Source organism: Ranitomeya variabilis, chromosome 2, assembly GCF_051348905.1.
Source record: "Ranitomeya variabilis isolate aRanVar5 chromosome 2, aRanVar5.hap1, whole genome shotgun sequence".
In the NCBI taxonomy this organism is placed as follows: domain Eukaryota; kingdom Metazoa; phylum Chordata; class Amphibia; order Anura; family Dendrobatidae; genus Ranitomeya; species Ranitomeya variabilis.
In genome coordinates, this window is record NC_135233.1 from 1,110,046,964 (window position 1) to 1,110,067,654 (window position 20,691).

General features: G+C 48.5%; 1 protein-coding gene across 1 annotated transcript in view; it reads right to left on the reverse strand.

The window, feature by feature from the left end:
* Window positions 1-20,483, reverse strand: part of TRIM54 (tripartite motif containing 54) — a 113,282-nt gene extending 92,799 nt beyond the window's left edge. The window contains exons 1-2 of the mRNA XM_077291955.1: window positions 19,806-20,483; window positions 19,521-19,706 (exon numbers count right to left, since the gene is read on the reverse strand). Of these exons, the coding sequence (XP_077148070.1) occupies window positions 19,521-19,706; window positions 19,806-19,919 (300 nt within the window). The 5' untranslated portion in view covers window positions 19,920-20,483. The remainder of the gene's footprint in view (window positions 1-19,520; window positions 19,707-19,805) is intronic.
* Window positions 20,484-20,691: the final 208 nt, after the last annotated feature.

A 20,691-nucleotide genomic window follows, 5' to 3' on the forward strand; every position in this document is an offset into this window, starting at 1 on the left:
GTACTATATATAATATATACTGTGTGTGTATACAGGCTCGCTTCTGCCAGAAGGAGAGCATCTTACCTCAGGGGTGGTCGGCAGAGGCTAGTGGACAGCTTGCTTGGAAACTAGGGAGAACGCCGATTCCTTCTCTTTGCATACAATTATATTCACATCTGGAGGTCAAACATGAGAGCGCTGGCCCAGCAGAGGAGGAGAACCCCGACATGCCACCTCCTCACACTGCTGACATGACTGCTGCACCGCGGAGGCACCGAACATGGCGGGATGTTCAGCACCATAGGAGTTGAAGATACATAAGACTGTTATTCTATATGGGGGAGGATAGGGTAAGTGTATTGTAGGAGGTAGTAATGGGGGACTAGGTGCAAGAGGGGGAGAGAAACGCAAGAGAGCAGCATGGGGGGACAATACAGGGGGATAACATGGAAAGGCGCAGCGAATGGGGAACAGTATGAAGAGGAAGCAGTGTGCGGGGGACAGTATAGAGAGGGAGCAGTGTGGGGGAAAGTATGGAGAGGGAGCAGTATGTAGGGGACAGTATAGACAAGGAGCAGTATGTAGGGGACAGTATGGAGAGGGAGCAGTGTGTGGGGGACAGTATGGAGAGGGAGTAGTGTGTGGGGGACAGTATGGAGAGGGAGCAGTATGTAGGGGACAGTATAGACAAGGAGCAGTATGTAGGGGACAGTATGGAGAGGGAGCAGTGTGGGGGAGACAGTATGGAGAGGGAGTAGTGTGTGGGGGACAGTATGGAGAGGGAGTAGTGTGTGGGGGACAGTATGGAGAGGGAGTAGTGTGTGGGGGACAGTATGGAGAGGGAGCAGTATGTAGGGGACAGTATAGACAAGGAGCAGTATGTAGGGGACAGTATGGAGAGGGAGCAGTGTGGGGGAGACAGTATGGAGAGGGAGTAGTGTGTGGGGGACAGTATGGAGAGGGAGTAGTGTGTGGGGGACAGTATGGAGAGGGAGCAGTATGTAGGGGACAGTATGGAGAGGGAGCAGTATGTAGGGGACAGTACGGAGAGGGAGCAGTGTGGGGGAGACAGTATGGAGAGGGAGCAGTATGTAGGGGACAGTATGGAGAGGGAGCAGTGTGTAGGGGACAGTATGGAGAGGGAGCAGTGTGTAGGGGACAGTACGGAGAGGGAGCAGTGTGGGGGAGACAGTATGGAGAGGGAGCAGTGTGTAGGGGACAGTACGGAGAGGGAGTAGTGTGTGGGGGAGACAGTATGGAGAGGGAGCAGTGTGTAGGGGACAGTACGGAGAGGGAGTAGTGTGTGGGGGACACTATGGAGAGGGAGCAGTATGTAGGGGACAGTATGGAGAGGGAGCAGTGTGTGGGGGACAGTATGGAGAGGGAGTAGTGTGTGGGGGACAGTATGGAGAGGGAGCAGTATGTAGGGGACAGTATAGACAAGGAGCAGTATGTAGGGGACAGTATGGAGAGGGAGCAGTGTGGGGGAGACAGTATGGAGAGGGAGTAGTGTGTGGGGGACAGTATGGAGAGGGAGTAGTGTGTGGGGGACAGTATGGAGAGGGAGCAGTATGTAGGGGACAGTATGGAGAGGGAGCAGTATGTAGGGGACAGTACGGAGAGGGAGCAGTGTGGGGGAGACAGTATGGAGAGGGAGCAGTATGTAGGGGACAGTATGGAGAGGGAGCAGTGTGTAGGGGACAGTATGGAGAGGGAGCAGTATGTAGGGGACAGTATGGAGAGGGAGCAGTGTGTAGGGGACAGTATGGAGAGGGAGCAGTGTGTAGGGGACAGTACGGAGAGGGAGCAGTGTGGGGGAGACAGTATGGAGAGGGAGCAGTGTGTAGGGGACAGTACGGAGAGGGAGTAGTGTGTGGGGGACACTATGGAGAGGGAGCAGTATGTAGGGGACAGTATGGAGAGGGAGCAGTGTGCGGGGGACAGTATGGAGAGGGAGCAGTGTGTAGGGGACAGTATGGAGAGGGAGCAGTGTGTGGGGGACAGTATGGAGAGGGAGCAGTGTGTGGGGGACAGTATGGAGAGGGAGCAGCATGTAGGGGACAGTATGGACAGGGAGTAGTGTGTATGGGACAGTATGGACAGGGAGTAGTGTGCGGGGGACAATATGGAGAGGGAGCAGCATGTAGGGGACAGTATGGAGAGGGAGCAGTATGTAGGGGACAGTATGGAGAGTGAGCAGTGTGTGGGGGACAGTATGGAGAGGGAGCAGTATGTAGGGGACAGTATGGAGAGTGAGCAGTGTGTGGGGGACAGTATGGAGAGGGAGCAGTATGTAGGGGACAGTATGGAGAGTGAGCAGTGTGTGGGGGACAGTATGGAGAGGGAGCAGTGTGTGGGGGACAGTATGGAGAGGGAGCAGTATGTAGGGGATAGTATTGAGAGGGAGCAGCATGTAGGGGACAGTATGGAGAGGGAGCAGTATGTAGGGGACAGTATGGAGAGTGAGCAGTGTGTGGGGGACAGTATGGAGAGGGAGCAGTATGTAGGGGACAGTATGGAGAGTGAGCAGTGTGTGGGGGACAGTATGGAGAGGGAGCAGTATGTAGGGGACAGTATGGAGAGTGAGCAGTGTGTGGGGGACAGTATGGAGAGGGAGCAGTATGTAGGGGACAGTATGGAGAGTGAGCAGTGTGTGGGGGACAGTATGGAGAGGGAGCAGTGTGTGGGGGACAGTATGGAGAGGGAGCAGTATGTAGGGGATAGTATTGAGAGGGAGCAGCATGTAGGGGACAGTATGGAGAGGGAGCAGTATGTAGGGGACAGTATGGAGAGTGAGCAGTGTGTGGGGGACAGTATGGAGAGGGAGCAGTATGTAGGGGACAGTATGGAGAGTGAGCAGTGTGTGGGGGACAGTATGGAGAGGGAGCAGTATGTAGGGGACAGTATAGACAAGGAGCAGTACGTAGGGGACAGTATGGAGAGGGAGCAGTGTGTGGGGGACAGTATGGAGAGGGAGCAGTGTGTGGGGGACAGTATGGAGAGGGAGTAGTGTTCGGGGGACAGTATGGAGAGGGAGCAGTATGTAGGGGACAGTATAGACAAGGAGCAGTATGTAGGGGACAGTATGGAGAGGGAGCAGTGTGTGGGGGACAGTATGGAGAGGGAGCAGTGTGCGGGGGACAGTATGGAGAGGGAGCAGTATGTAGGGGACAGTATAGACAAGGAGCAGTATGTAGGGGACAGTATGGAGAGGGAGCAGTGTGTGGGGGACAGTATGGAGAGGGAGTAGTGTTCGGGGGACAGTATGAAGAGGGAGCAGTGTGCGGGGAACTATGGAGAGGGAGTAGTGTGTGGGGGACAGTATGGAGAGGGAGTAGTGTGTGGGGGACAGTATGGAGAGGGAGAAGTGTGTGGGGGACAATATGGAGAGGGAGCAGTGTATGGGGGACAGTATGGAGAGGGAGTAGTGTGTGGGGGACAGTATGAAGAGGGAGCAGTATGTGGGGGACAGTATGGAGAGGGAGCAGTGTGTGGGGGACAGTATGGAGAGGGAGTAGTGTGGGAGACAGTATGGTGAGGGAGTGGTGTGTGGGAGACAGTATGGAGAGGGAGCAGTGTATGGGGGACAGTATGGAGAGGGAGCAGTATATAGGGGACAGTATGCAGAGGGAGCAGTGTATGGGGGACAGTATGAAGAGGGAGCAGTATGTGGGGGACAGTATGGAGAGGGAGCAGTGTGTGGGGGACAGTATGGAGAGGGAGTAGTGTGGGAGACAGTATGGTGAGGGAGTGGTGTGTGGGAGACAGTATGGAGAGGAAGCAGTGTATGGGGGACAGTATGGAGAGGGAGCAGTATATAGGGGACAGTATGCAGAGGGAGCAGTGTATGGGGGACAGTATGGAGAGGGAGCAGTGTATGGGGGACAGTACGGAGAGGGAGCAGTGTGCGGGGAACTATGGAGAGGGAGAAGTGTGTGGGGGACAGTATGGAGAGGGAGTAGTGTGTGGGGGACAGTACGGAGAGGGAGTAGTGTGTGGGGGACAGTACGGAGAGGGAGTAGTGTGTGGGGGACACTATGGAGAGGGAGTAGTGTGTGGGGGACACTATGGAGAGGGAGAAGTGTGTGGGGGACAGTAAGGAGAGGGAGCAGTATGTGGGGGACAGTATTGAGAGGGAGCAGTGTGTGGGGGACAGTATGGAGAGGGAGCAGTGTATGGGTGACAGTTTGGAGAGGGAGCAGTGTGTAGGGGACAGTACGGAGAGGGAGCAGTGTGGGGGACAGTACGGAGAGGGAGCAGTGTGTGGGGGACAGTATGGAGAGGGAGCAGTGTGTGGGGGACAGTACGGAGAGGGAGCAGTGTGTAGGGGACAGTACGGAGAGGGAGCAGTGTGGGGGACAGTACGGAGAGGGAGCAGTGTGTGGGGGACAGTACGGAGAGGGAGCAGTGTGTGGGGGACAGTACGGAGAGGGAGCAGTGTGTGGGGGACAGTACGGAGAGGGAGCAGTGTTTGAGAGACAGTATGGAGAGGGATAGATATGGTGCAAACTGGCATCAGGGGTGGAAATATTAAACATCTACTGGCCAGACCAAAATGGATTGTGACTTTGGGAACAGTAAAACCAGATGGTTTGAACGAGTCCCTAAACTTTGTTCCTTTTTTATGAAAGGGATCATATATCTGATGTATATCACTAATTCCCTCCTACTGTTATTTTAAATTTAATTCCATCTGTTACACCATATTCCATAAGGAAGTGAACAGAAATGCACAATTTCCAAACAAGATCATAAAATCGTCTTTTATTGAATAATTTTAAGATGTTAAACAAACAATATAGAACTATCAACCAATAAACGCCCCCTGAAGAAGTGTGGATGAAACGTGCGTCGGGGAGGAGGGACACGGCACTTGCCTCACACACTAAGTATAATGGAGATCTTTTTGGCACTATATTTTTAGCAGAAGTCAGCATTGTTATCTGGTACTTAGAGGTGTTATTGTACATCTATATGGGGCATGAGAAATCTGCAATATTGTTTGATCACATATCCAATTTTGGATGTCCTAGAATCCCTCTAGAGGAAGTACTGTGGTCACCATTAACTGACTCTGATATTAGCGGGGGTCGGTAACTCCTAACAATTTTGATTATACTCTGGCGGTGTGGATAAAGAGACTGGTAGCCTGGTGTGTCCCTCACATCTGAGGTTTATTGGTTGACAGTTCTATATTGTTTGTTTAACATCTTAAAATTATTCAATAAAAGACGATTTTATGATATTGTTTGGAAATTGTGCATTTCTGTTCACTCCTTATGGAATATGGTGTAACGGACGGAATTAATGTATAGCACATTGTCATTTTGGATCACTTTTGCTGATAAGTGTTATTTTAAATTGGTTGTTTTTGATATGTATTGTTTTATATTTTTTTCATTACAGTGGTTTGTTGGTAACTGGTTCCCATAAGTGTACCTTCTGATCCATTTTGAGCTCTATGGTACATGAAAAATGTTAATTCACAACAATGTGTTTATGAAGATCGGCTGCATTATGGTTGTAAGCACATAAGGATGGAGGACTGAAATATGGATGAATCTATTGGATTGGAAGATCAGGAACTTACGTTACCTCCCTCCATCCCTCTATCCTGTATATTAGATACTATCCTGTATACTGGATGGTGGAATGCCCCGCGTCATCCGGCACCTTGGCGTCCTCTGCACGCGACTGGGGGTTTCAGCAATCACTGCACTCCTGCTCGCTGATGCCGGGGAGTCTAGCCGGGTCACGTGGGGGCAGGGCGGCTGGCCATGGGCACATGTGCTGTATAACGCAACCAGTTACCAGAGATACAAAAGGTCCTGGTAGGGAAACCAGAGAACATGGCGAAACGCGCATCGGGGTTGTACAATTGGTTTGGGGCTAACTCTGGTATTGGTAAGATGATCCATGTTTGGCTTTATATTATACTAGAGATCGGCCGGATGCGATCGCATCGGGAGTGCGGTGAAGTTAACATCTGTGCACATGTCCCACACCGTTTGCGCTTTCCAACATATCTGTTCTAGATCATCCCTCTGCAGTCTTGTGCAGGCGCAAGTGACGCTGCCACGGTGCCTTATGGGATTCGGGGACAGCGTCCGGAAGTCCCACCTGTACTGTATAGAGAGATGTACAGAGATCAGTGACCGCATATTATCAGGGTGGACCGGCCGGCTCGGGGTTACTCCCACACTTGCTGTAGATGAAGCTGTACACACAGTATATATTATATTCACCTCTACTCCACATGTGGCGCCTTATTACAGATTATGCATCGGATCAGTGACGGGTTTCTCGGCTCTTATATGGAAGAGCCCGCTGCCCCCCGTTTCTGGCTGTGACTTGTTACAGGGGTCGGTGCGTGCCCTGACTTGTGTCCACCACTACACTGTGTTCCAAATTATTATGCACATAGAGCTTAGGAGTGATAAGGTTAGAATTTTTTTGTTTGTCATGTAATCTCATTGCTGGTGATGTGTGTCAGGGCTCTTTATATCACTGAAAGCAATTGCAGAGACCTGTGCACATTAGTTTGGCCGGTGTGTCCAAATAAAGGCAAGACTACTTAAGAAGGCTGTTCCACATTATTAAGCAGCCGACATTTTTTGCCAAAATGGGAAAGAAAAAGGATGTGTCGGCTGCTGAGAAGCAACAAATTGTGGGGTATTTAGGTCAAGGCATGACTACAATCAACATTGCCAAGACACTTCATCGTGATCATCGCACAATCAAGAAGAATGTAGCTGATTCCCAGCACACACGTGTGCGTGCCGATAAGGAAAAATTGAGGACTCTTTCCAACAGGCAATTGTGTAAGGTTAAAAGAGCAGCTGCAAAAATGCCTTGTCATAGCAGCAGACAAGTTTTTGAAGCTGCTGGTGCCTCCAACGTCCCCAGAACAACAAGATGCAGGGTCCTTCAGAGGTTTGCAGCTGTGCGTAAGCCATCCTGTTGACCACCTCTATCCACTGCACACAAGCAGAAACAGCTCCAGTGGGCCAAACGAGACATGAAGACTGACTTCCAAACTGTTGTGTTCACCGATGAGTGCCGTGCAACGCTCGATGGTCCAGATGGATGGAGTGGAGGATGGCTGGTTGATGGACACGCCATGAAAACACGGCTAAGGCGCCAACAAGGAGGAGGTGGAGTAATGTTTTGGGCTGGAATCATGGGGAGAGAGATTGTCGGCCCCTTTATGATCCCTGAAGGGGTAAAGATGAACTCCATAATCTATGTGGAGTTTCTAAAACAACACTTCCTGCCATGGTTCAAGAGGAAGAACCGTGCTTTCCGCAGCAAGATCATTTTCATGCATGATAATGCACCGTCTCATGCTGCAAAAAACACATCTGCATGTCTGGCTGCTATGGGCATAAAAGAGGACAAACTTATGGTGCGGCCACCATCTTCCCCTGACCGCAACCCCATGGAGAACCTCTGGAGCATCATCAAAAGGAGTGTCTATGATGGCGGGAGGCAGTTCACATCTAAGCAACAGCTCTGGGAGGGGATTCTGTCCACATGCAGAACAACTGAAGCAGAAACCATCCAAAAACTGACAAATTCAATGGACGAGAGAGTTCAGAAGCTTCTTTCCAACAAGGGGTCCTATGTGCAAATGTAACATCACCTAGAATAAAGGTTTCACTTGAAAACTGTTTGATTTCATTTTATAATAAGCTGATAATGATTATAACTTCACAACTGACCATTTTTTTGTTCAAAAAAAAAAAAAAAAAAAAAGGTTGAAAACTGCTGTGCATAATAATTTGGAACATGCATTTTGAGTGTTTATTTTTTTTTAAAAAAAAGATCCTGTTTTCATAGGCAGTTTGTTCCAAAACATTGCAATTATACTAGAATAGTAGATGACTGGAAAACAACAATGACTGCAATTCAGATAGGTAATTTACAGAAAATATGAGGAAATAGTATTAGCATAATAATTTGGAACACAGTGTAGGCACATGCTCCATGCAGGGGTAAAGCAGTGGAGATCAGCAGCTGCACCGGGAGACGCTGAGCCACCGCGCATTTAATATTAGCCCACCCCTACATCACATCCGGGGACAGCACTACCCGGGCACCACGGCTGCTGTGACCTGAGCGGCCGGTATGGAACACAATGGAGGCAGCACAGTGGCGAGCCCTGCCGTGTCTCCTGCCGGATCATGCCAGACAGTCCCCAGGTCTACTGCTCACAATGAGGAGGGAGGAGGACGTGGAGCAGCTCCTCTCCCCAGCGTGCACTGACACAGGCCCTGCACACAGTCAGCACCGCAGGTCGGGCCGCTGCACGCACTTGTGCAGTTCCTGGCCTTATATAAGAAGTAGCTCCGGAAAGGCAACAATGGTGTTACAACTGTGCTGCCAGACTCTGAGAATTTACCTATGGACAGAAGGTTCTAGTATGAGTACACAAGAACAAGATGCAAGCCATGTGGCAGGTCCGTTCACCATCATCAGGAAATGCGGGGAGACTACACCATGGTCTTGGATCGAGCAGGTGTTCGTGAACGGACCTATCATGTCAACAGGCTAAAAGATTATGACGAAAGGGACCAACTTAGCAGTTTGATGTCCCACTTTAGATGACCCAGATATGGACCAGATCTCAAACTTATTGGTGGAATCCGAAAGAAGAATGGGGTAAAGGATGTCCCATTGTGGGAGCAGCTTGGTACATCACAGAAGCAGCAATTAAAACTGCTTGGGACATATGGCTCCCTTTCATGAGTCAGCCTAGTTGAACTTCCTTGGTCCAGCATCATGTCAACACAGGGGTAGCCACTACACTCAGACAACCAACGTGACACCTCTAGTGTTGGCAATGATGAAGGTCGAGGTGGATGACATGTTGAATATGAGGGTCATAGTTCCTTCCCATAGCCCATGGGCAGCCATTGTAGTGTTGGTGCCCCAGAAAAACAAGAGTACTCGCTGCTGTGTAGACTATAGGTGACAATGAGGTCACTGTTACAGATGCGTTCCCCATGCCTTGGGTGGATGAACTACTAGACAGATTAGGGTGATCTTGGTTCATATCGATCTAGGCAAGCGATACTGGCAGATCCCACTCACAAAAAGAGGCTCAAGAGAAGTTTGCATCCATCACCCCTTTCGGCCTGTATGAATTTACCAGAAGGCCATTTGGGATGAAGAACGCCCCGGCTACCTTCCAAAGGATGGTGGACCAGTTACTAGAGGGATGTCAGGGATATTCCCAGGCCTACCTGGATAACATCGCTATCTTCAGCAAGTGTCCCAGGTGCTGCAGAGGGTAGCCAAAACCTAGCTTATCATCCAACCAAACAAGTGCCAGGTCCTATACCTGGGACATCGGGTGAGAAGTGGGTGCATTCGTTCCAAACCCGCAAAAGTAGAAGCCATTACCCAGTAGCCTTGCCCAGCCAACCAAAAACATGTCCCCCCATTCTGCACACTATTATCGAAAGTTTATCCCCTATTCCAGAACAGTAGCAAAGCCTAATTCACTACTAGGTGATTAAGTAGATATCTCCAAAATTAATTGACAAAAGTTTCACTGACTCATCCAATTGAAGTGATAAAAATAAAATTTATCTTTTAACCCCTTTCTGAAATCTGACGTAATATTCCGTCCATGTGACCTGGGCCTATTTGACCAGGGATGGATTATTACGTCATCGCGATCGCCTGCGTACACGGGGGTGCGTGGGCGATCGTCGCCACTGACACCCGGCACTAAGTGCCAGAAGTGGTCACAGACTGCTCCCGGCACTTTAACCCCCTGAATGCTTTGATTGAACATGATCGCAACATTCCGGTAGCCGGCAGAGGGATGACCGCTCCTTGCCTTTGTATTGGAGAACATGCGGCGTGCCCCGATATCATCATGATGACATCCGGGTCACCTGAGCTAGGAAAGTTGCTTGGTCATGCTCAGAGCATGATCAGCAACTTTCTCTGTCAGTGCAGCGCTGACAGTTTGTACAGCATGGGGATACTGCTGCATCTCCATGCTATACAAGCAATCAGCCTGCAAAAAATGAAAGTCCCATATTGCGGCAAAGTAAAAAAGGTAAAAAAAAAAAGTAAACACTTTTGTTAAATAATTGTAAAAATATTTTAAAAAAAATCAAAAGTAATAAAAAATAAATAAATAAATAATAATTAAAAAAAATCAACAGATATTGTATCTATCCTACCGGAAGCGCGTCAATAATCCCGCCCATCGGTGAACCTGTCACATGATCGCAGGTCACCGATGGCAAGTGAGCATTTCTGCTACACACAGGCAATCAGATCATCGCAGAGGCGATCAAAGTAGTGCAGCTTTTAGTCTCCAATGGAGACTATTGAATTGAAGCAACAAGTAAAAAAAAAAGTTTTTAAAAATATTAAAAAAATTAAAAATATATAAAAGTTCAAATCACCTCCCTTTTGCCCCATTCAAAATAAAGCAAAACAAAAAAAAATCAAATATACACAACTCGCCAAGTTCAGAATCGCCCTATCAATATAAAAGAAGAATTAGCCCAATCGCTAAATGGCGTAACGAAAAACAAATTCAAAATGTTAGGATTATGTTTTTGGTCGCCGCTACATTACAATAAAATGCAATAACCGGCGATCAAAAGATTGTATCTGCACAAATATGGCATCAATAAACATGTCAGCTCAGCACTTAAAAAATAAGCCCTCACCCAACCCCAGATCACGAAAAATGGAGACACTACAGGTCTCGGAAAATGGCGCCATATATATGGTTTTTTTTTTGCTAAACTTTGGATTTTTTTTCACCACTTAGATAGAAAAGAACATAGACATGTTTGGTGTCTATGAACTCATAATGACCTGGAGAACCATAATGGCAGCTCAGTTTTACTATTTAGTGAACATGCTAAAAAAAAAAAAAAAAAACTGGAATTTTTTTGCAATTTCACCGCACTTGGATTTTTTTTCCCCGCTTTCCAGTACATGACATGGTGAAACCAATGGTGTCTTTCAAAAGCACAACTCGTCATGTAGAAACCATATTGAACACTTGAAAAAGATCAACCTACGATGGTACCAGTGGTCAGCGAAACTGGCGCATTTTGTTCCAAATCAGTCCTCGTTATGTTGGAAAGGATGCGAGGAGAAAGGCACGTTGGGTCATCTGTGGTGGCTTTGTCCCATAGTCACTAAATTTTGGGAGGGTGAAGCCGATCTTATTAACAAGGTTCTCCTGATGCAGATATTATTGGACCCCAGCTTAATGGTCCTTCACATTGGAACGGATAAGGTTCCTTTTGACCTTAGAGCTTCCGTAACTCACATTTTAATTGCGGCTAGATTAACTCTAACGGCTAAATGAAAAGATCAGAATGTGCCTCCTATTAGAGAAGTGGTGGAAAGAATTAACGTAAATTGTCAACATGAATTCTCTTTGGCTCAGTCCTTAGCAGCTAAGAATATCCCGCATGTTGGATCCCTGGTTAGACAGTCCTATGTCCACCCCACTTCACCGAGACAGGACGAGAATTAGAAGAGTAATGGTGGAAGCTCCAGCTCCTATGTGACCATGCACAGGTTAATTATGGAGTAACAGCTCATATTGCCTCCTTGTCCCATACATTATGTTTACTGCTTAATAGTCAAAAGTGAATATACAATACATGATCACTTGATGGAACAGCTGAGATCACAGTGTTATGGCTATATTGCACAGATATCCTCTGTTAGTTCTGTGCTTCTGCCGTGCCGGCCATGTTGGCAGGTGGCTGTTTGTATTGAATTTTGAAATCTTAATAAAAATTGGAATTAAAAAAGAAAAAAAAGTTCAACTCGTCCCGCGAAAAACAAGCCCTCACATGGCCATATTGACGGGAAAATAAAAAAAAGTTATGGCTCTGGGAAGAAGGGGAGCAAAAAACGAAAACGCAAAAAAGGGAAATACCTCTGGTCGTGAAGGGGTTAAAAGTTTAATTTTATTACTCCAATTGGATTAGTCAGTGAAACTACAAAGTCTCTCACTGACCTTACCACCAAACTATACGCCCGCAATCTCATTACACTCCAGAATGCAAGTCCGCATTCCTCCAGCTGAAAACCCAGCTACCCCAAAGCCCAGTCCTGACTGCTCCTGACTTCTGCCGCCAGTTCATTGTCCAAACAGATCAGATACCGGATTGGGAGGCTGACAGTCAGGATCACCTGATAGTCTATGTCTCCTGGAAACTGTTGAATCCCCGGGAGAGGGCATACACCACAATATGTAAAGAAAGCTTGGCCATAGTCTGAGCCCTAAATAAAAAACAATTGCAGCCCTACCTCTACGACAAGGAATTCATGGTCATCACCGACCACCGTCCTTTGAGTTGGCTAAATCGGACAGCTGGGGACAACGGATGGACGTTTACTCAGATGGAGTCTGGCCTTACATTCCTATCATTTTTCAGTCTCCCATAAAAAGGGTAAAGATCACGGAAATGCCGATGGACTGTCTCGACAAGTAGAACAGGATTACCGGAAGCCAATTACGTCTGGAAGCCCCATCAACAGCCACCCCCTATGGAATTCAGCTGTGTTCAGGGCCAATTAAGAAAGGGGAGGAATGTGAAGACACAGTATATCTTCTTAATTAGGCCAGACGTAAATTCAGTAGGCCCAGAATCATAAACTGTTTGAAGTATTGACTCTTCTTGTAGGTTGAATTGATATTTGTAAATGGATGAATGGTTGTTATTTACCTCTTTTATCAGCTCTTACAGTTTATTGTACAGTTATCTTTGCAAAACGGAATGCAGGGTCACTAAACAATGTTTACTAATATGTTGATTACACAGTGTACAAGGCCATGCAGTTTGCCGTGTGTCCCCCCCTGAAAGCACACGGATGACGCCCTCCACACGGTAAATCCAGCAGTGGTTCATGCACAGCTCACAGAACTACAATCCTCAATGTGTCACAGATGAACACTGCAGCCATTCACCGGATCAGGAGCAGCAGTAATGTTGTCCAGGGGACATTAGAGGGTTTACACATAAACTACGGCCAATCCAGTAATGGTTCACGTACAGAGCAAAGATGATGATGGCCCTCATCAATGTCTGAGTTACAGATGGAGAAGAAGGCGAACGTCCCACGTGTAATCGGGGACACCAGTAAGGACACATCGACCGAGGAAGAGCAAGGAACATTTGGAGCTTCTGCTTTTCTAGCACTGGTACTAAAGCAAGAAAACGACAATCGTGAGAAGCCAGATTCACAGATGAAAAAAATGAAAGGCCAAAAAGAATCTGGTTGTGGTAAATCTCGTTCCGATCAGGTCTACCTGGTACAGAATGCCTGAGAAAGAATGGTAAGCCTATCAGCAGGGCCAGGACTGGTTCTCGGGCACCGAATGTCTGAGCTGTCTACAGCCATCTCTACATATACATGTGTCAGGAAATAGGAAGAAGTTCTGACTACTTCAATTACACATACAGAGCTCTCAGCTGCAGTTTCCTGTGCTTGCCGTGTGTAATCTTAAACCCCTCATTTTCCCCCTCCGTCAAGAATTTTTATGGCTTTGTGCTACGAAAGCAGGTCTCCTTAAACTCCACATTCACCCTCCCACCGAATACCAGCCATAACTGATACAGAAAGCATGGGATTCTATTGTTTTTTTAAAGTTATATATATTGACACCGATTAGGGCTAGAGATATAAGAATTATATATTCCGGATGTCCATCGAGAGATCTATAGCTTACGGAAATCGGTAGGAGCTAAACCCAACGAGTGCAAGGAGTGGGTTTCTCCGTAAGCGGGTCATGTAACTACGCCGTGTTTACACTTAAAAGAATCCCCCCGACGGGGTGCACATCCTGATCATTGTGTCTTTCGTATACGAGGTTCATACAGCGAGCTATGTATAAAAATGGTTGCCATAACTCTAAAAAATGGGAGGATTCAGCCTCTAAGTGAGGTCACCACAGGGGGAGTACCTTGGTTTTAGGCTGGGAAATAAGTGAGTGAAGCAGCAGTCTTCACAGGTCTTTTGTCTGGGGCCTAGCTGCTATACAGATGTGTGATATACATCTTGATGTGTCTCCTGAGCACATGGGCAACCGGGAGATGAAATGATCTAAACGCTATGTAAGTGTTTTCTCAACTTTAATCCCATTATACTGTACTAGATGGTGGCCCGATTCTAACACATCGTGTATTCTAGAATATGCATGGCCACGTAGTATATTGCACAGGCCACGTAGTATATTGCACAGGCCACGTAGTATATACTCACCTTCCATCCGCAGCTGTCACCGCCGCATGTGCTGCGCTGTTTTTTGCTGACGCGGCCGTCATCACTGACCGCGGCCGCTAATTTGGTTCCCGGCTTTTGGCCGCGGTAGGCCCAACAGTGCCCATGGTCCTGGCCGGCTCCGCCCTCCTCATAGCGACTCCGCCCCCTTAGATTGGTAGCGGCCAGCCAGTGAGCAGAGACAAAAGGGCAGGGAGGCCAGGAAGTATGCAGAGCGAGTCCCCGCCCACTCCGTACAGGCCCGGCCAGAAGCACTGCAAAGGGGGCGGAATCACCGTGAGGAGGGTGGAGCCGGCCGGGACCATGGGCGCTGTTGGGCCTACCGCGGCCAAAAGCCGGGGACTAAATTAGCGGCCGCGGTCAGTGATGACGGCTCCAACAGCAGGAAACAGCGCAGCACATGCGGCGTTGACAGCCGCGGACGGAAGGTGAGTATATAGCCATTGGTCACGGCCCCTTTGCAGCGCTTCTGGCCGGGCCTGCACGGAGTGGGCGGGGACTCGCTCTGCATACTTCCTGGCCTCCCCTGCCCTTTTGTCTATGCCCACTGGCTGGCCGCGACCAATGAATATCCGAGACAGACAGACGGAAGTGACCCTTAGACAATTATATATATAGATTTGTAATTGTACTGTACATACGATACTGGTCTTCTTTATAATATCTTTTTATACTTCTGTAAACACTGCCTACCTTTTTTGGAGTAAACTATAAAATTACTAGCTTTGCTCTATAACGTACTGTCATGTCCTCTGAAGTGAATTACACTACTAATCTGGGTTGACTCCGGACCCGCTAATAATTAAGAAATCGAAGGTGGTGGCAGCGGATTTGTCCTTTGCGCTTGGGAGCAGGGTGGATTGATTTAAATCACGCCGATTTAAATCATGATTTAAATCACGATTTAAATCAAAAGATTTTTTTCTATTTAAATCGGATCGATTTAAATCATGATTTTAATCATGATTTAAATCACTGATTTAAATCAAAAGGTTTTTTTTAATATAAATCACGATTAAAATGAGAAGTGAGAGCAGTGCGCATGTGCGCCCATAGTTACACCGACGAAACTAGGGGCAACGATCTAACGCCAGGGTGAGGGGGGGACCCCAAAGTAAGTAAAAATCTTTTTTGTTTTACTATATGGCAATAGGTAGGTGTTTAAAAGCAGCATGTCTTAATTGTATAAACTATTAATAGCCTCCACATTTTGTTCATACTGCCCCTTTAATTCCACACTTCTAGCTTGGTTTCACTTTTGGTTTAGTTTCTTTTTCCATTCAGTTGACATGCCCAAACTTGTTGGATAGTCAGCAGTACTTGGCTGTAGTAACAATCAAACTTCATAAGTGATCTGTGTGAGCCATGGCAGGTCGTAAGAGAGACCCTATTTGGGTTCATTTTGTTGAGATGCCAGCAGCAGATCTTGGAAAGAAAGGTGCAAGAGCAAAGTGCAAATACTGTCAAAAGGATATCCAAGGACTTGTTTGCCGTTTGAAATCACATTATGAAAACTGCAACCAGAAGGGAAATGAAGATGTTGATAGTGAAGTGTTTCTTTGGTCATCTTCATCACCGCACTTCTCATGATGTTGCCTCATTCACGCCACCAGGCCTTGCATCTCTTTGTTGCATCGTTTGCATTTTGCACGCATGCCTGCCTTACCGATAGGCGAAGGAGCTTCATTAAAATATTCCCAAACTGGGTCTCTTTTACGGCCTGCTGCCATTATAAGGAAAGAATGTAATAAACCTCAGATCGTACACACAAACAGATCCAGACTTGTCTGTCTGTGGCTATGCTGCAGTATTGTGCTCAAAGTTTCACTTTCATTTTTTTGTCTGCTTGCCCTTCCTCCTCAAAACACTTAGATTCACATTCTTCTTGTGTTGTGCAGATCTATTCCACTCCAAACAATCAGAAACATATTGTCTAACGTCTTGGACTTGGCACTGAAGGGGTTGATTCTGTATTCATAGGTTTGTAGAACAATAGGATTAAGGTCTTTTTCTCAACTCTGTTCATGTTGTAACATTTTTGCCATGAAGAAGAGGCTGGGACCTCTGCGGAGTCAAATTCAGTTTTGAGAACTGCGTAAGTAAAGCGAGCGTCTGTGATAATATAGGAGAGAAACTGCCCACTAATCCTACAGAAACCTCTGGAAGAGCATGGCATTGTGAATGTTACACATATACAGCCTTTATTCTACTGAGTTAAACAACTCAGCTTTATCTCATGATGGAAGAACCTTTGGATGGTAAAATATTTTCCTCAAAAAGCAGTTTATTGAAAAAAATCCGATTTAAATCAAAAAAATCCGATTTAAATAAAAAAAATCCGATTTTTTTGATTTTTTTTAAAAAACATTGATTTTTATCCACCCTGCTTGGGAGGCTTTGTAGCGACTGGCGGCGTTGAAAATTATTGTTCCCGCCTGAGAGGGAGTAGTTATATCGCCCTCGCTGCAGTGTGCCCATTAGCCAGTACAAAGTAAGGCAGCCTTTCTGGCGACTAATTATTCTAGGTGCAGTATCCGGTCTGAACTGAGGGTAAGGGGGCGCCAGAGAGCAGCAAGGTTCAAAACGGAACTGGGAAGTGGGATATAGATAAATCACCTTCAGAAAGAACCAGGGGCAACCAAATAACCCCGGTTCATGACAAATTGGTGTGAGTTGTGGGGATGATAAAGGTATCCTCCCCGTGAACAATGACAACATGGTGATCGAATGATGGTGCGCTGACACAAGAGGCCCCAAGATCACTTCACCAGCTTCCACGAAACACTCTTAACGTTCAGGAGCAGGACTCGAACATAAAAAATGATTCTAGATCCGGCAGCCGCTATTCCAACAAACCTCAACCAGTGTGTTATCTACTACAGAACCATCCATGTACTAGAAGAAACCTCATATCACTGGAGTGGGCCCCACAGTGTACACTCAGTGGGCACACTGATGCTGCGGGCACTCCATAGTCTACACCCCGCGAGCTCTCCACAGGCATACTGATGCCGCAGGCACTCCATAGTCTACACCCTGCGAGCACTCCACAGGCATACTGATGCCGCAGGCACTCCATAGTCTACACCCTGCGAGCACTCCACAGGCATACTGATGCCGCAGGCACTCCATAGTCTACACCCTGCGAGCACTCCACAGGCATACTGATGCCGCAGGCACTCCATAGTCTACACCCTGTGGGCATTCCACAGGCATACTGATGCCGAGAACACTACATAGTCTACACCCCGCGAGCACTGCACAGGCATACTGATGCCGAGAACACTCCATAGTCTACACCCCGCGAGCACTCCACAGGCATACTGATGCCGCAGGCACTCCATAGTCTACACCCTGTGAGCACTCCACAGGCATACTGATGCCGAGAACACTCCATAGTCTACACCCCGCGAGCACTCCACAGGCATACTGATGCCGCAGGCACTCCATAGTCTACACCCTGTGGGCATTCCACAGGCATACTGATGCCGCAGGCACTCCATAGTCTACACCCTGTGAGCACTCCACAGGCATACTGATGCCGAGAACACTCCATAGTCTACACCCCGCGAGCACTCCACAGGCATACTGATGCCGCAGGCACTCCATAGTCTACACCCTGTGGGCATTCCACAGGCATACTGATGCCGCAGGCACTCCATAGTCTACACCCTGTGAGCACTCCACAGGCATACTGATGCCGAGAACACTCCATAGTCTACACCCCGCGAGCACTCCACAGGCATACTGATGCCGCAGGCACTCCATAGTCTACACCCTGTGGGCATTCCACAGGCATACTGATGCCGAGAACACTACATAGTCTACACCCCGCGAGCACTGCACAGGCATACTGATGCCGAGAACACTCCATAGTCTACACCCCGCGAGCACTCCACAGGCATACTGATGCCGCAGGCACTCCATAGTCTACACCCTGTGAGCACTCCACAGGCATACTGATGCCGAGAACACTTCATAGACTACACCCTGCGAGCACTCCACAGGCATACTGATGCCGCAGGCACTCCATAGTCTACACCCTGCAAGTACTCCACAGGCATGCTGATGCGGAGAACACTCCATAGGTATACTGATGCGGAGAACACTACATAGTCTACACCCCGCGAGTACTTCACAGGCATACTGATGCTGCGGGCACTCCATAGTCTACACCCTGCGAGCACTCCACAGGCATACTGATGCCGCAGGAACTCCATAGTCTACACCCTGCGAGTACTCCACAGGCATACTGATGCGGAGAACACTCCATAGGTATACTGATGCGGAGAACACTCCATAGTCTACACCCCGCGAGCACTTCACAGGCATACTGATGCTGCGGGCACTCCATAGTCTACACCCTGCGAGCACTCCACAGGCATACTGATGCGGAGAACACTCCATAGGTATACTGATGCGGAGAACACTCCATAGTCTACACCCCGCGAGCACTTCACAGGCATACTGATGCTGCGGGCACTCCATAGTCTACACCCCGCGAGCACTCCACAGGCATACTGATGCGGAGAACACTACATAGTCTACACCCCGCAAGCACTTCACAGGCATACTGATGCTGCGGGCACTCCATAGTCTACACACTGCGAGCACTCCACAGGCATACTGATGCCGCAGGAACTCCATAGTCTACACCCCGCGAGCACTCCACAGGCATACTGATGCCGCAGGCACTCCATAGTCTACACACTGCGAGCACTCCACAGGCATACTGATGCCGCAGGCACTCCATAGTCTACACCCCGCGAGCACTCCACAGGCATACTGATGCCGCAGGCACTCCATAGTCTACACCCTGCGAGCACTCCACAGGCATACTGATGCGGAGAACACTCCATAGGTATACTGATGCGGAGAACACTACATAGTCTACACCCCGCGAGCACTTCACAGGCATACTGATGCCGCAGGCACTCCATAGTCTACACCTTGCAAGTACTCCACAGGCATATTCACGCCACGGGCACTCTACAGGCATACTGATGCAGCGGGCACTCCATAGTCTACACCCTGTGAACACTCCAGACATACTCATGCCACGGGAACTCCACAGACTACACTTCACAGGCACGCTGATGGCACAGGCACTCCACAAGCAACAAGCTCGACTATTCGACAACAAACAGAGGCTAAGCCCAAATTAATGATTCCCTGCAGCCCTCGCACAATAAAAACAAAAGTAAATGAGCCAGCAGAACACATGACGACAGAAAGCCGAGGCCTGCAGCAATCAGTACCTGGAATATGTCATTGGCACACTTGCGGCACAGGTTGTGCTGGCAGGGCAGGATCACCACAGGCTTGGTAAACATCTCCAAGCAGATGGGACAAATCAGCTGCTTCTCCAGGTTGTCCATAGTCTGAGTGTCTCCCCCCAAAGTCTTAAATCCTACGGCAAAATTCATCCCTGCGCAGGAGGCAGTCTGCGGAAACAACACAGGATGCAGCAGATGTCCGCACGAGACCGCCGCGCGCACTGAGGAGACCTGCGCTCGCTCTAACTTTAGGGGCTCTTATCATACCCTCTGGGGCGGGACGAGACGCTTAACCCCGTCCTCTTCAGGGAAATCAAATATCCCAGACCTGATGTCCTTGCTGGTGTCAACTCCTGGCCGGTCAGTGTTAACAGTGAGCATCGGGAGGGGGCCGCCGAATTCCAATAGTATTTTTAGATGCAGGATAAGGACAGACAGTGACGGCGGATGGGGAGGGGGAGCAGCTGTCACTGACAGCAGGTGACACTGAGTCACACAATGATGCACAAAATAACAAAGACACAAATATATGGCCTAAAGCAGGGGTGTCAAACTGCATTCCTCGAGGGCCTCAAACCATGCCTGTTTTCAAGATTTCCTTCTCATTGCACAAGGTGCTGGAATCATTCTGTGCAGGTGATTAAATGATCACCTGTGCAATACAAGGAAATCCTGAAAACATGACCTGTTTGCAGCCCTTGAGGAATGCAGTTTGACACCTCTGGCCTAAAGAATCTGGAGAGAAAAGTCCTGACACAGAGGACAGCACGGCACACCAGTGAGAATGCAGCGCACCGGGGACGGCGGCACACCAGAGAACTCGGCGCACCAGAAAACGCGGCGCACCAAAAAACGCGGCGCACCAGAAAACGCTGCATACCAGAGAGAATGCAGTGCACCGGGGACGGTGGCACACCAGAGAGTGTGGCGCACCAGAGACGGCTGCACACCAGAGAACACGGCGCACCAGAAAACGCGGCGCACCAGAAAACGCGGCGCACCAGAAAACGCGGCGCACCAGAAAACGCGGCGCACCAGAGAGAATGCAGCGCACCGGGGACGGTGGCACACCAGAGAGAATGCAGCGCACCGGGGACGGTGGCACACCAGAGAGTGTGGCGCACCAGAGACGGCTGCACACCAGAGAACACGG